This window comes from Halichoerus grypus, chromosome 11 (genome assembly GCF_964656455.1).
Source record: "Halichoerus grypus chromosome 11, mHalGry1.hap1.1, whole genome shotgun sequence".
In the NCBI taxonomy this organism is placed as follows: domain Eukaryota; kingdom Metazoa; phylum Chordata; class Mammalia; order Carnivora; family Phocidae; genus Halichoerus; species Halichoerus grypus.
The window spans coordinates 47,400,616-47,415,412 of NC_135722.1; the positions used below are offsets into that span (position 1 = coordinate 47,400,616).

At 57.5% G+C, this 14,797-nt stretch overlaps 1 protein-coding gene across 2 annotated transcripts in view; it reads left to right on the forward strand.

Moving 5' to 3' along the window:
• The first annotated feature begins 947 nt into the window (after window positions 1-947).
• LMO1 (LIM domain only 1) overlaps window positions 948-14,797 on the forward strand; it is a 40,536-nt gene continuing 26,686 nt past the window's right edge. Inside the window, exons 1-2 of one of the 2 annotated variants that reach the window (XM_036101533.2) lie at window positions 950-1,168; window positions 5,614-5,873. In XM_036101533.2, coding sequence (XP_035957426.1) covers window positions 5,849-5,873 — 25 coding nt within the window. In that variant the 5' untranslated portion in view covers window positions 950-1,168; window positions 5,614-5,848. Of the gene's footprint in view, window positions 1,169-5,613; window positions 5,874-14,797 lie in introns of both variants that reach the window. The other variant, XM_036101534.2, reaches the window with a different exon arrangement.

A 14,797-nucleotide genomic window follows, 5' to 3' on the forward strand; every position in this document is an offset into this window, starting at 1 on the left:
GGGAGGCAGTACCGAGATGGGCCAAGGAAGGGGAGCATGGGAACCTGGGGTCTAAAAAGGGGGTGGGCTGGGGGAGCCTGGGGTGGCGGGGGAGGGAGAAGCATAGCCCAGCCAGTGCAGAAACACCACCCACCACTTCCTGATCCTCACATTTCTCTTCTGTGTTCTGCACTTAGCCCGTGGGCTTGAATGTGCAACCGGCAATGCCGGGCAGTAATGAAAAAAGAAAGGGGATGGGGCGCCCACCACAGTAGCCACGGAGTCAAATCCACAAAGTCACACACAGAAGCACTCACAATCTCACCATTCCTGCGCTGGGTCTCTAACCCTGGCCCGCAGTCCCCAGACCCAGAGCCACACCCCGCCCGGTGCACTCACAGTCACACGCACGGATCCCCCACTCACACCCGCGCGGCCACAGACTCAAACTCCCACCCGCGATCGTACACATTCCGCTACCCCCACGCTCACACGGCGGCTCACCACCCCACACTGCCCTCGCTCTGGCGTGTGGTCTCACACACACACACACACACACACACACAGTCGCTCACACGCACACACTCTGGCTGTGCTTTTGTGTTTTGTCAGAATTAATGAGAAAAGTTCCCGTGCCCTGCGGGTAATTAGTGTCCTTGGAGTTAAATAAGCTAATGGCGGGCACCTCTGGCCCAAGCAATTATGTTTGTGTATTGAATAATTGATTCAAAAGGGGGAAGGGCCGCTAATCAGATCTGAGCATAATGAATTGATTTAATTAACAGGGGAACTGAGGGGCCCTGGGAAACGCAGGCTGCACTCGGCAGAGGCTAGCGCGGCTCGCGCGGACGGAGAACGGGCGCGCGGCGGCTCCGGCGGCGGCTCCGGCCCGGCCCGGGCAGCGGCTGCTCGCGCGGCTCCGGCGACCCCGCGGCGGACCGACGCGCCCCCGCCCCCGCCCCCGGGACGCGCCCGCCCTCCCGCGCTCCCTGCCCGCGGGGCTGAGCTGCAGGCGCCGGTCCGCCCGCCCCAGTCCCCGGCCGCCGCTCGCGGGGCGCGGAGCCCGCGCGGGGCCGGCGGGAGCAGCGCAGGCGGGCGGCGGCGGAGTCCGAGCCGCGTGCCCCTCCGCGTCCTCGGCCCGTGCCGGGCTGGCGCCGCCGGGGGACCATGGTGTTGGACCAGGAGGACGGTAGGTGTCCGGGGTTGGGGGGAGGGCGCGGGCGGCGGCGGCGCGGGCCCTGCCGAGGCCACCCCGCTCGCCTCGCGGCGGCAGCGTCCCCCGCGCCGGCCTCGGCAGCCTCCGGCAGCTCGGCCGCTTCCCGGAAGCGCGGCGCTGGGTGTGCGCGCGGGCGTGCGGGCCGGGGGTGCGGGGCTCAGCCCCAGGGTTCTTCAGCCAGGTCGGGAAGTCACCCGGGCCGCCGCGAGCCCGCCAGCCCCGCACGCTCGGGCCGGGAACTTTCTCTCTGGCTCTTGCCGTCTCGCAGACACAGGGAGCGCCTCTGCGACCCGCGCCGCGGGCTTCCCCGCAGTGCCCCCAGCCCCCGAGTCTCCTAGGCTCCCTGGGTGTCTGCGCGTCCCCCCTTCCGCCCCCGACTGCGGAACGGCTCCCCCAGGGGGATACCCAGAGAACCTGCAGGCAAACCGGCACGGTCCTGGGGTCCCTCAGATCTGGAACTTCATAGCTGAGGGATGGGTGACATTGCTTCACCCCTGGCACGGTTCCCCCAGCCAAGTGTGTCGGGAGGTGCCCTGCTGGCTAGGGTCGGGCCCTGTAACCAGAATATCGGGGAGCGGATTTACCTTGAAGCCAATGAAGTTTAAGCTTCATAGTCCTTCGGTGGTCATTTTGTGTTAGCAGGCTTGTATTCCTTTTCTTAAAGAGCACCCCCGACCCCTAAACTGCATAAGTAAGCTTGGCTCTCAAAAAATATGGATCCACCCCTGAGCCCAACTCACAGCTTTCCCAGTGTAACTACCGATCTGCAAGAGAAGACACAGCCTGGCTGCCCCATGGGAGGATCCCCAGGGGCTAGGGCAGTTCCTTAGTGCCCGGGGGATGAAGCCCTGAGCAGGAGGCTGGGGAAATTTGAGGCTGGGAGGCAGCTGCTGGTGTGCAGGGAAGGGTCTGGCTGCCTGACCTTTCTCTCTGGCTTCACTAGTCCGTTGTCCCAGCCTACCATCTCCCACTGTGGTCTTCAACTGTCTTGGTTTGCCCGGAACCGTCTGGTTTTAGCCCTGAAAAGTCCTGCCTCCTGGGAAACCCCTCAGTCCTGGACAAACCAAGACAGCGTGTCAGCCTACATCCACAACCTTCTCAGAGCTGTTTTGCAGGGGTGGCTTGGCCTTCTTCGGGAGGATGGGAGAGACTTGCTTTCTGGGGGGCAGATTTGGCCTAGGCCTCCACCAGGCCTAACAGATGGTAACTGCAGCTTCCTAGAAGGTCTTCCAGAAACCAAAGGGGGAAAGTTTGTCAACTGTGTACTTCTCCACTCTAGCTAATTGCAAATTCCTGTGTTTAGGCTGCTTTTGTGTTAGTAGAGGGCAGAGCAGGGCATCTGAACTTGGCCAGCAGGCCTCCTGATTGTACTGCAAAGTCTGTGGGGTCACTTGGTCCTGTCAGCTGTGGCGGCCACAGGGAAGGGGCCCTTGTCAGTCCAGATACCTCTGTGAGCTTCACCTGTGAAGCCCACTGGTAACGCCATCTTGGAGACAGCTGCACTGTGTTGGAAGCGGGGCCCTCAGGCTGAGGCACATCTGACAGCCTCCGCTGAGTTCTGGAATATCTGGTCTGCCCAGACCCTGGGGCAAAGAGTCTCCCCCTGCCCCCCTACACACACCTCCCAAACCCAGTGCAGGAACCCTTCCTCAGGACTTTCCTGCCAGGTGCAGGGACAAACTGCTAGGACCTGCCCCAGACTTTGAAAGGCAGCCAGGAGCACCCCCTTTCTCCTCACCATAACCTGGGGGCTGATCAGCTGGTCTGCCTCTGCTGTCCTTAGAGGCATTTCAAGGACATTCCAGAGCACTCTTGGCAACGTTGACTTGAGAGTACATGTTCATCTCCTGTGGACTGTGTTGGGTGCAAACTACCTCCCCCAGCCGCAGGGGATCGAGGATTCCACCCTGGTGTTGCGAGTGTGCGCCTGGACCTGGAGACAGCTCGGGTGGGGCGTAGGCCCCGGGCACAGGGGTTACCTGCCTGCCCAGCAATTCCCCATGAGCTGAGAGGGTGGCTGCTGGATAGGTGAGGCTTATGTCTGGCCCTGTCCATCCAGCAGTCCCCTTCCTGGCTAAGAGCTCCAGTCACCTAAACCCTCCAAGGCTTGCTGGGTAGCTCTATAAAGTGGAAGGCCTCTGTGGAGGCCCTTTTCCAGATCACTGTGGGAGCTCGATGCTCACAACTGGGGGTGCAGAGAGAGCTGCCTGTGGACACAAGCAGCGCTTCACACATAGCAGCGATCCCCTGCTGACATACCCTACCTGCTTCTTCAGCCCCTGGCTCAGCACCCCAGGCCTGCTCCTGTCCCTGAGGTGGGGGGCACAGGGCCCCCGACTCCCCAGAGGGATGCTGATGGGGTAGCTGCTAATTGGAGGCTTGGGGGAGCTGGTGTTGGGACAGAGCCCCAAGCCCAACACATGAACAAGAGAGTGGGAAAATGCCTCCAGCTAGTCAAGTCCTGGTTTGTGGGTCAGGGCCAGACCCTTGAAAGGGAGGAGGAGCGGCCCTGGGACTTGAGAGTAAAGCTGCAGCCCTTATGGAGGGATCAGGTAGCACAGAGGCATCTAGAGCCAGAAGCTACCCCTTGCCAGCCTGTCAGGCCCATTGCCGTTGACCCTGTGTGGCCTCCAGCTCCGGCTGGGGTGAGGGGTTGGTACGAAATGTGCCCGTGGCAGCAGTGCCTAAGCCTCCTTCAGACCCTCAGGGTATAGCTCGGGCTGCAGTGGCAGGGGGGACCTCAAGCTCGCAGTCCTGAGGGACAGTGAGGCTGAGCAAAATGGTATATTTAACATCAAATATACTCAAGGACTATTAGGATTAAGTATTCAAGATGAAGGGGAAAGCGAAACCCTCTGAGCTGTGGATGAGGCATCTCATTAGAAGCAGCCTCTCTTCTATTTTCTCAAAGCCTGACTTCCCCGCTTAGGCTAGAGGAAGATGGGCTGTAGCCCCACTCCCCCATTTCCACCCCTGTCAGGTACCCTGCTTTGGAGCCTCCCGGGGCTTCAGGGGCACAGCCTGGCCTCCAGGTCTCATGTCTACTCAGTAAGTCCCCCCATGGTCGGGGTGCCACAGTTTACAAGGCACATTCACATACATTAGCTCATCTAATCCCCACAGCAACCTTGGATAGCGGAGCAGGTCTCCCACTTCACAAACAGGGAAACTGAGGCCCAGACAAAGTGATTTGCTAAGGTCCACCATTGGTAATAGGCAGAGATGGGATGAAATCCCAACTGGTGGTTCTTGCCTTCTCCTTGCCTGGGTCTAGTCCTCAGAAGTGTCTGCCAGGGATGAACCTCTGACACATCTTCTTGAAGCCCTCCTTGGCCTTTAGAAAATCCATTAATATTTCCATTCCCTCTTGGAACATGGTACCATCAAGAGGGAAAAAAAAAAAGCTCTTGGTATTTAAGAGTGGCCTTCCTAGAGCAGGCAGCCTGGGCACTAGCCCCAAGGCTCTTGGGGAAAAGTAGGGTTCAGGAGGAGAGGAGATGGACACTGTCTTCCTTCCTGCCTCCTGAGTTACAGAGCAAGAATTTTCAACTCCGAAATAGCAGGAATCTTTTGTTCACTGTGGTTTTGCCAGTGCCTTAGAATAATACATGCTCAATAAATAGTTTTGGAATGAGAATAACCTTCAAGGCCATGCTGTGCTTGCTCAGAGAGAAGCTGAGACAGGATCCTGCTCCCTATGGAATTAGGATGCTCTTGGGGGGTGGGGGTTGCTGGGGTAAGGGTGATGCTGGAAGACTCAAAGTGGGAGAGTTTGTACCCTGCAGAGTGTTAACTTTGCCAAACAATCCAGGAGGTAACCAGAAGCCTCCGGCAGAGCTGGTAGGAAGGGAGGGTACGAGATCAGAGAAAGATCGCCCAGGTGGGCGGGGGGGGGGCAGAAACTAAGGCTGAGGGGGTGGGAGTGGAAAAAAAGCGTGGTCCACGGGACAAATATCTGGGATGAGGACCCTGGGTGCTGCGCAGAACCAAGCGCCGAGCTAGGGCCGAGCGACCTCCAGGTGGCGCTGCGGAGCCGGGCAGCCGCGCGTCTCCACTCCCCATTAACCCGGGAGGGAGGGGGACCTCGGGAAATGTGTGCATTTATTCAGTAGCAGGAGTGCAAACCTCATACATTGAGGGAGAAAGGCAGCGGGAGACGGCCGCCGAGATTCCCCCATCTCTTTGAATATAATTTTAGATTGAGATTCAGATTAAATCCGAGGGGAAAACACTTTATGAGGCTGAAAGCTGTGTCGTTGCCAGAGCCAGGGTTATGAGCTATCAAATGCAATTACATTAAGACAGATTATACTGGGCAAATTGAGCCATTTAGAAGGTGAGAATCAAAGAAACGGCTCTGATCCTCTCTTCCCCCTTCTCTCTCCCTCTCCCTCTCTCTCTCTCTCTCTAAATTGCAGTTCGTAGTTCCTTGCAATTCTGAGGCACAAAAGTAGGTGAGACTGCTTTTGTATCTGCGAAGTGCTTCGCTCCTGAATGTAATTCTAGCTGAGTGCAATCTAGGTTAAGAGCCGGACAAGCGGGTAATTAGAGCCCGCTCGCTGCCCGAGGACCGGCCGCCCCGCCGAAGCGCGCCCGGAGTCGGCGCCCTTCTCCCGGCCGAGCCGAGCTGCGGCTGGACACGGAGCGCCCGAGATGATGGTGCTGGACAAGGAGGACGGTAGGTGGCGGGCAGGGGGCCGCCGCCCCGCACCCCCTCGCCCCCCGCCGCGGCGCGCGGGAGCACACGCCGGGACGCGGGCGCGCACACGCCGGGCTGTGCCGGGTTTGCCGGGGGCGGGTGGCGCGCCGGGGGCCGGCCCGGGGGCGGGGGCGGCCAGGTGGGGCCGGGGGAGGGGTGAGGGAGCCTGCTGGCTGGCGGGCGGGCGGTGGGGCGGCCGCGTGCAGGCTCCGGTCCCCTCGGATCTCGGCGCAGTGGCGCTCCGCGCGCGGCGTCTGGTCTTTGCGGCGGCTCCTCTCACCGCAGCCATCTCCCTCGCGCTCTGCCTCGCGCGGGCCGGGTAACCCGAGAGGCCGGGAGCGCCGAGCAAATCAGGGGCCTCGGGAGAATCGGACGCCAGAGCTTGCGGCCAGCGGGCGCGCGGGAAGACCGTGCTGGCCCCGGGGCGCCCGGCGGGCGAAGCGAAAGCCCGCCGGCCCCTCGGGGAGACAGACGCCTCCTGTGCCGGCCCGCTGTCTCCCCGTCCCCTGAGCGCGCAGGCAGGAGTTTGGCCCCGAGGAAGAAAGTGTCCCGCCACCGGCCGGTAGCACTCGTGCAGGCGAGGCCCTGGAGAATGGCATGAACCTGACGTGACCAGGAGCCTCAGTGAGCCCCAGAGGTCAGAACACAGGGGCTCATGGTAGCTGCAAGCCTCTAGCACGTGGTCCCATGGACCCCAAAGCCTTCCTGACTGGAAGGGTCCTGGTATGTTTAGGAGAGGTTGGGGAACGCAGCTCACTTAAGGGTAAAACCAAGTGGGTGCCCCGTGACCCAAACGCAGACGCGGGCGGCCAAACAGTAGGTGTTCCTTGGCTGGCCCCGGGCCCTCCTGCCCTGTAGGTGAGGGTTGCCCGGTGTGTTGGTGTTGTAGGGAGATGAGGATGTAATTGTTGGCACCCATGCCGTCGCCTGGTTTCTACTAGTAAGGAACTGAGAAGGTGGTTTGCACATGTCACCAGTAATCCTCTTGGATTGATGGTGGTGGCCATTCTCTGACCTTCTACTAGTGAGTCTCCCCTGGGCCTGTGCCTGGGTGAGTGGTGTTACTGACATGGTCACTTGGTGAAAATTCCAAGTTAAGTGACTTGCTCAAGGTCACACAGGACGTGCACTTCGCTGCTACCACATGCTGGTGCCCCTAGCCTCCCCACCACCTCTGAGACCTCCTTTAGGGAGGGGCATTTAAAGTGTCTGGCCTGGGGGTGGCATGTGGGGGAGCCTTGAAGGCTGTTTCTCAGCATGTATACAGTAAGAGAGGAAAGGGGCAACTAAGTGCTTCTGGCCAAAAGAATGCATTTGCCAGGGGCTGGCCGGGGTGCGACCTCCATCTCTAGTATGCTCTCAGCTCTTCAGGGCCTCTCCAGGATCCCTCTGGGGGCTGTCAGAGGACTAGGCTTCTGCAGTTCTGTATAGAATGACAGGGAGAAGGACCCGGTCAGGCCAGACCAGGAGGGAAGAGGCATTTTGTCGTGAGCTCCCCAGGTTCTCTCAGACCAGTCATGCCCAGAGCTAGCCTTCACTTTCCCTCTTGGTAAAATGAGGGGCTTGCAGAAGCCAGTGCAGAGGGCCCCTCCTCGGTGTGTGGAGGTACTCTCCCCATGGGGAGATGTGGACCTCAGGGTATGTCTTCAGCAGTGGTTATTTGGCATGCTTGTTCCCCAGGCTCAAGCCAGAAATGGAGAAAACCCAGGCCCTATACGTGGGAAGCCTCAGGCAGGGAGATTGGTCTCATGCAACAAGATGACCCCACCACTGCCACCTACGTAGTGCTCCGGGCAGGCACCCCAGAGTTCCTTTGAGCTCGGTGATACTCAAGATTTTCGGATGAGCCCTGGATACGAATAGATACCTGGAGGTCATTTTAGCCAGTATCCTGCCTCCAGACAGCCACCCTTGGGCCTGCGTGTTTCCCCTCGTCTCCACCAGATCTGCAGAGGAGAGCTCATGATGCCCCTCAGTCCCCCACTCGGCTCAGTCTGAACAACATGGTGCCCCCTACAGTTCATACCACTGAGCTCTGGGGCCCAGAGCACCAGCAAGGTAGTAGGCAGCTGGGGCCCTGAGGAGCCGTTTGATTCTTGTCCTGCCCAGCCCAGAGGTGTCCTCCAAAAGCCGTCTTTCTGCTCATACATCTGCCCTCCACTCCCTGTTAGAGGCTGGCTTCCCCTAATTCCAGGAAACCCTGAAGGTGGCACCTTCCACTGGGGAAAGGAGAAAGGCTCTGGATCGACTCACCTGTCCCTCCGAGCCTGCTGCCTGATTTCTTCCTGGCACTTATGCCCTTTCAGCAGGTGGCCCTCTGGGCTAGGTGGCAGCCTTGCCCCCCAGGGCCCCCAAGAAGCATATCCCTCCAGGATGCAGCACCGCACCCTTTGTCTGGCTACAGCAGGGACTCGGGGCTCTTATTAACCACCCCCAATGCCTTTTCTCCACCTGACAGCATCTTGTCGGAAGAGGCCGGGGCTCCTCTGGTTGAAGTCAGGTCTGCTAGCTGCCGAGGACCAAAGCTCTTGCTCTGCTGGGCGGCAGGGCTTTCATGTTGCACTTCTGAAAGATAATAAAATATCAATCGCTTTGCCGTAGCAACGGGTTTAAGAGACTTTCTGAAGTATTGAATCGTCAGAAAAAAAATTTTTTTTTTTTTTGCTTTTAAGCACAGTGCATTATTAATAAAGTAATCCATTAGGTCGAGCAGTGAAGGGCCACCACAGAGAGGAAAGATCTGTTTTGCAAATGGTTAAACTTCTGGTTTTAAGATTAATTGCTTTCATTTGGACGCTTGCTCTTGGCCTAGCCATCTCCGCTTTACTGGAACTCAGGGTCCGGGCTTTCTAAATGCCGTCGGGCCTGCCTGTCAGCAAAGGAAGCCCTGCTCCAACTTTCCCGGAGAAAGAGCCCTTCTTTCCCTGGCACGGGTGCTTGAGCTAGCACTCGGCTGGGGGCCTTCCGGGGGAGGGGGGGGGGCTTGCAGTCTCCAAGGAGCAACGGGAGCTCCTGCCCTGAGCCCTGAGAACCAGATTAGTCCTCAGGCCATTGGAGAATCGGCCCTTGAGTACTCAGAGGCAGGCAGCAGAGGGTCCAGGCAACCCCAAGCACAGGGAGAGCCTTGGGTTGTGGGGGGGACTGGGCAGAAGACGCTGCGGGCGCCCTCTTGGGGGTGCGTGCTGGAGAAAGGCAGGTAAGCGGCCTCTGCAGCGGCCCCGTAGGAAGACTGGGGTGACCATAGGAAACAGCAGGCGGGTTGCAGAGCTAAACACCAGACATGATTCTGAGAGCATTTTGAATAAGTAAAATTGCCTAAGGAGAGTGGAGCTGGCCTGAGGAGGGCCAGACAGCGAGTCTTCAATTGTTAATGACCGCGATGAGTGTGGCCTCCGCAGTGGACCTGGTTCATCTGCCAGGGCGGGCTCTTGGCTATTCCTGGGGACTGACCAGCTTTTGCTCAGCCCTCAGCAGGACCTCCTGGGCTATGCCATCATGCCCCGGAGGGCAAAAGTCCCCGGGGTCTCTCCTAGCAGAGTGTGGCCGGGACCCTTCCTGGTCCCAGAGCTGGAGGCAGGGAGTGCGCCCTGATGCTTTTCCACGCCAGAGAGCCCAGCGGGTCGGCAGGAAGGCAGAGCCCAGCAGGCACTGGTGTCTGCCGAGGGCGTGTAAAGGCCTGGGAAGCCTGGCATGGTGGGGACCAGGCCTGACACTTGCCCGGGGCCTAGAGGAGGAGGGTGTCCGTCTGCAGCTAGACTGGCAGCTCTGGCAGTGGCTCCCTCCGCAGCTGCTGGGGACGAGGCTTCACACATCCTGAGCAGCACGGACAGCTGCTTACCCTTCCTGCCCCAGTTCAGCCCGGCAGAGAGCCTATAAAGACGGGTCTCCCTCACCCCCTCCCGGAGCCTTGTGTAAAGAAGCAGGTGCTTCTCTCTCTGTTCCCCGCTCTTCCGTTCATTTGCCCACACGGAACACTAAGGGGGGGGGGCGGGGGACAGGGAAACAACATAAATTGGTCTGTCGTCCAGAATCCATGTCTCGCTAATGTACCCAGATTAACTCAACTGTAAATTGTCTCCTTGGATGGCAGTGTCTTGCTAAAAGTTTCCCATATGATTCATGATTTGGATTGCTTTTAACGGCTATTGGCTAAGCAAGCTGGTGACTGTACAAGGTGATGCAATTGGCATTAGTGAGGGGAGGCACGGGAGCGTGTAATGCAGTCAATACTGCATTAACTACTGATGCCCAATTACAGGGAGTGGGAGAGAGCTTTTCAGGAGCATTAGGACTGGGGGAAGCTGAGATCACCGGCCGCCGCTCGCCTAAAAGCTTCACCCTTTGCGTGCCGGGGCTTGGCGCTGACGTGGCCACTCACTTGGCCTCTGTAGCTGCCTTTCTGTCTTACTGTCTCTTTTTTTCTCAACATGTCCCACAAAGATGCTTTTAGCACAAGGAAATGTGCGTTCTCCTAGAGCCGGGGCCTGCCTCTCATCCCTCAGAGAGCTGCTTCCCCACCCCAGCCGGGGTCCCAGAGTCAGACCTGGAGGCCGCCCCACCCACTTCCATTTAAGGAGCCTCCCAGCAGGGCCCCATTTGTGAGTAGGACCAAGAAGAGATCTATTTTGGTCTCTCTCCCTTGGAACAGATGGATGATTGCCAGCGGGCATGGGCGGCCACCCCTCTGTGGTCACAGGCAGAGGAACCTGAGGTTCGGCCTCGGCGCAGTGGGCTGTGCGTGCACGGCTGCTAGAGTTGGGAAGTGGCCATGGTTGGACGGGGCCGGGCCTTCTCTGAGCAGAAGAAAGAGCTGGGGAGCCTACTGAGGGGCAGGACCCAAGCCATTCTGGGGTCTTCAGCAAATGTGGGCCCCCTCCAGAGCTGCCCCCAAGGAGACAGCGGGCCAAGGCTGCTGTTCAGATCCACCTCCATGGCCCAGAGGAGCCACTGATCGGGAAGGAGATTGGAAGGAGTTAGGGAGGAAGGTAGAGAAAAGGGCATTGGTACCACAGTGTGCCAGGAACCAGTGGGCTGGCTGCCACTTCCACCGCCCTGCTAAGCTCTGCAGGTCCAACATGTCCACTGTGGGTTTGTACCCCGTGCCCACCCAATGCTCGGGTTACTCTGCCTCTCTAGCTCTCATCTCTACAATGAGAACAGTTGCATCTAACTGGTTGGGTGGTTAATGAGAATGAAATGAGATGATGTCCATGTATACACCTGATAAACCAGAAGGAAGTCTCATGCTTGTGTGAGGTGACATTGTTCTCCACGCAGTTACACTATGATCAAATAATCCGGCGCCCAATGTGGTGCCTTGTTCACTCACTCTACCTCTTCCAGTTTATCCATCATGACCACTGATCACTGCTATCCAGGAGGCAGGCTGACTTCACTACTTACCACTAACCAGATCCCCAAGGCAGGTAACGTTGTAGGAAGAAGCCTCCAAGACCACTCTCTGCAAGCCCTTCCATCTATAGGGGGACAGTCAGGGCTGAAAGTGGGCAGGAGAGTTGCCCGGGCTCATGTAGGGAACCCAGAGCTTCAGCATCTTTCTGGGTTCTCTGCCCAGGTTCCGTGCCCTCTGATCTTTGCCCTGAGGCATGATGAGGCTGGGTGGTAGAAACGTCCGATTAGGAGGGACATCACCTGTCCTGCTGCCAGGTGCCTGAGCATCCCGGTTGTGGCCCCAGCCAGCCTGCTGACAGCCCACAGGACACAGTTCTGTCCTCAAATGTTAGTCCTGCTGGCAGGTGCTGATGGGCACTAACCTGGCCCGGGTCTTCATGGACTAGAGCAGCCCCAGAGGTGCATATGGCATGTAGCCCATCCTGCCTGCCCGCCCTGCCTGTGGTGGAAGGACGCTGAGGCACAGAGGGCATCCTCCCCCCCTCGGGCTTAACTCTTCCCAGTGCTGCTAGAGTGAGTTGGCCTGGCAGGCCTGCACTCGGGATAGGAGCACACCAGTGGAGTCGGCTTGTATTGGCCTACAAGAGCTGATCTTACACCTGTCTTCCCAGCTCTGGAGTTCGGTGGCATCACATTGGTAGCGGGAAATCAGCCATGGTGGGACTATTAGCCCCATGGAAATTGGCGGAGCCAATTGTGAAGTGTTTATCAGCACACAACTGGATTGCATTCATCTGGGGCTCTGGCCCCACCTATTTCTGTTCTGCTGCCTGGCCTCCCCATCCCCCTGGCATCTTGCTCCTGGTGCTCACTAGAGCCAGGGCCCTGGTCTGTGCTGCCCTGGCGTTGTGCGCGAGACCCGGCCGTGCCGTGTTCCAGGCAGACCCCGCGACTGCCGCCGCGCTCTTGTTCATGGTGTCCCCCCTGCCTGGCATGCCCTTTCCCCTGTAGTTGGCCTTGCAGGAGCCTACAGGTGGCCAAACCCTCTTACAGACCATTCCAGGCTGTGCTCAGAGTCACATGCACCCTCCCTTGGTGGTCTTTTGTTGGAGCGCATTCATTTTGTGTTTTGTCTAAGGCAGGCGTCCACAGTGGCCAACACAACTTGGGGCAAATTAAAAGCAGGGGGTGAGAGAGGACTGAGCAGGCTGGTCCAGGTTGCAGGGGCAGATGTCCCAGAGTGCAGGCCTGCTGGGTCAGATTGGGTCACTAGCTCCTACCTCCTGCCTCTTCCCAGCTGAACTTCCTTGAGTGGCCTACTGTCTTCAGGCACAGCCTACTGGCATGCTTCAGGAGACCCGGGTGCTAGTCCCAGCTGACTGCGGTGTGACTCCAGACAACTTACTGGGCCTCAGTTTTCACACCTCTGTAATGGGAGCAGTGCCTAACTGGCACCTAATGTCCGTGTACACACTTGACCAACCAGGAAGCCTCATGCCTCTGTGCAGTGACCTTGCTCTCTGCACAGATGCAGTGTGATCTATTTGACCTTAGCCTGTCAGTGTTTAGGGCTCATATAAACACACTTGCTATGTGTGAACCCTTACTTAAAAGTGAGGTGTTGTGCTCTGCCCATGTATCAGCAAGTTATTGCTGCATAACCAACCGCCCCACACCCAAACTCAGAGGCTCAAAACAACAAGCATCCATTTAGCTCTTGAATCTGTAGGTCAGTGCTTTAGGCTGGGCTTGGCTGAGTGGTTTCTCGGGTCTCAGCCGGACTGTCTCATGCCTGGCAGATGGCTGATCTGGACGCTGGGGGTGTAAGCGTCCCTCATCATCCAGCAAGCTCTTCCAGCCCGTTCTCATAGTAAAGACAGGTCAGGAGGGAGACTGGAAGTACACAAGGTTTCCTGAGGCCTGGGCTTGGCTCTGGGAGGTTTTCGCTTCGGCCACATTCTGTAGGCCAGAATGAATCCCAAGGCCAGCCCGAGTTTGGGGGTAGGATGGGGGCGGTCAGAGTCTGCTCTTGAAGGGAGGAGGTGGAAAGTCACATTGCAAAGGGCATGCATGCCTACCAGCAGGAGGGGTAGAGAATTGGGGCCATTTCTGTACTCATTCCACCAAAGCATCTTCCACGTATGATCTCATTGAATACCCTGAACCACCCTGGGAAAAAGCCACATGTATTATCCTCATTTCACAGATGAGAAAACTGCTCTCCAAAGAGGCTGTGTAATTGGTCGCAGGTCCCACACTTGCAAGTGCCAGAGTTCAGGCCATCTTTACTGCAGGGTGTGCTCTGTCGCCTCCCTGTTGCAGCAGGTGGACTGGCGGGGGGGGGGGGGGTGGGGGGTGGTTTCAAGGGAGACGAGGAGGAGCCAGAAAGAGGATGGCTGGGGACAAGGGGAGGGAGGCTGGCTGGCCAGGGCAGTTTTTCCGGGGCTGCCATTGGAGGGCAAGCCTGGAGGGGAACCACAATGAGCTCAGCCCCCACTGCCTTCTCAGGCTTTTCCTCTCTGTCCTGCGATGCTACTGGATGGGTGGAAGGGGTGAGAAGCTCTGTGCTTACCCGAGCTGACTCAAGCCTGGGTCTATATGCAGATGCAGCCAGGCAGGAATCAATTCATTGGTTAGCCCCTCGCCTCAAAAACGGGGCAGTAAGTGGGCTGGTGAGAGGCCTGTGTACATTCATAAACCAGCTGATTGAAAAGCAATATTTCAGATAAATACAAGCCAGCGATCTATCAGTGGTTGTAATAAAACCCAGGCTTCAGGCTGTGATTTTATTTTGAAATAATAAGAATTGCTTGATTCTTTTTACTTGAGTTACCATGGTAATTCCGGCGTGGAGCAGTGTTATATTGATTTAGAAAGTGGACAGTAATATTTCTTTTGTGTTATTCTGTTTCTAGGCCTTGATTTCTAATTTCCACTTGGAGATTACTTTTATAAATTTCTTAAGTCCTTCCACTTTTTTTCCTCTCACAGTATAATTTTCCTCTCATACGCCACTATGTTCTGAGCTTATTGGTTTGCTCTTATTTTAAATTAAACTTGCTGGTTTCAAATATTGAAATGACATCTTTGTCTGTGTCTGTACTTTGGTTTAGCAAAATATTACAGTCTGATGCTTTCTGCTTAATAATTTAAGGGAGGCATTCTGTCGGCCCTCACTGGGTGCTGATAACTTATGACTCAACCAGCGCAGGCCTTAAACTCCTGACATTTTAATATTGTGGGGCGGGAGCAGCCTCCCCTCTGCTCGGAGTCTCAGTGGAGAAACACCCGTATGGTACCCCAGAAGGGAGTTTTAATAATTCAGCCTTGCCGGTTGGTGTGATGACTTGACGGAGAGGGGAGGGAGACCCGTTCTTCCCATGTAAGAGGGAGCAGCTCTGGCCGGGGCTCCTGCAGCCCATGGCTGGCACCTGCTTTGTCCTGTCTCTTCCCTCCCTGAATCTTTAAAAACTCCAATTCCTGATCCCTGGTGTCTGGGAAGGATTGCGTGGGGGCTGCCTACGGGTGCCATCTGGATGCTTGATCTCTGT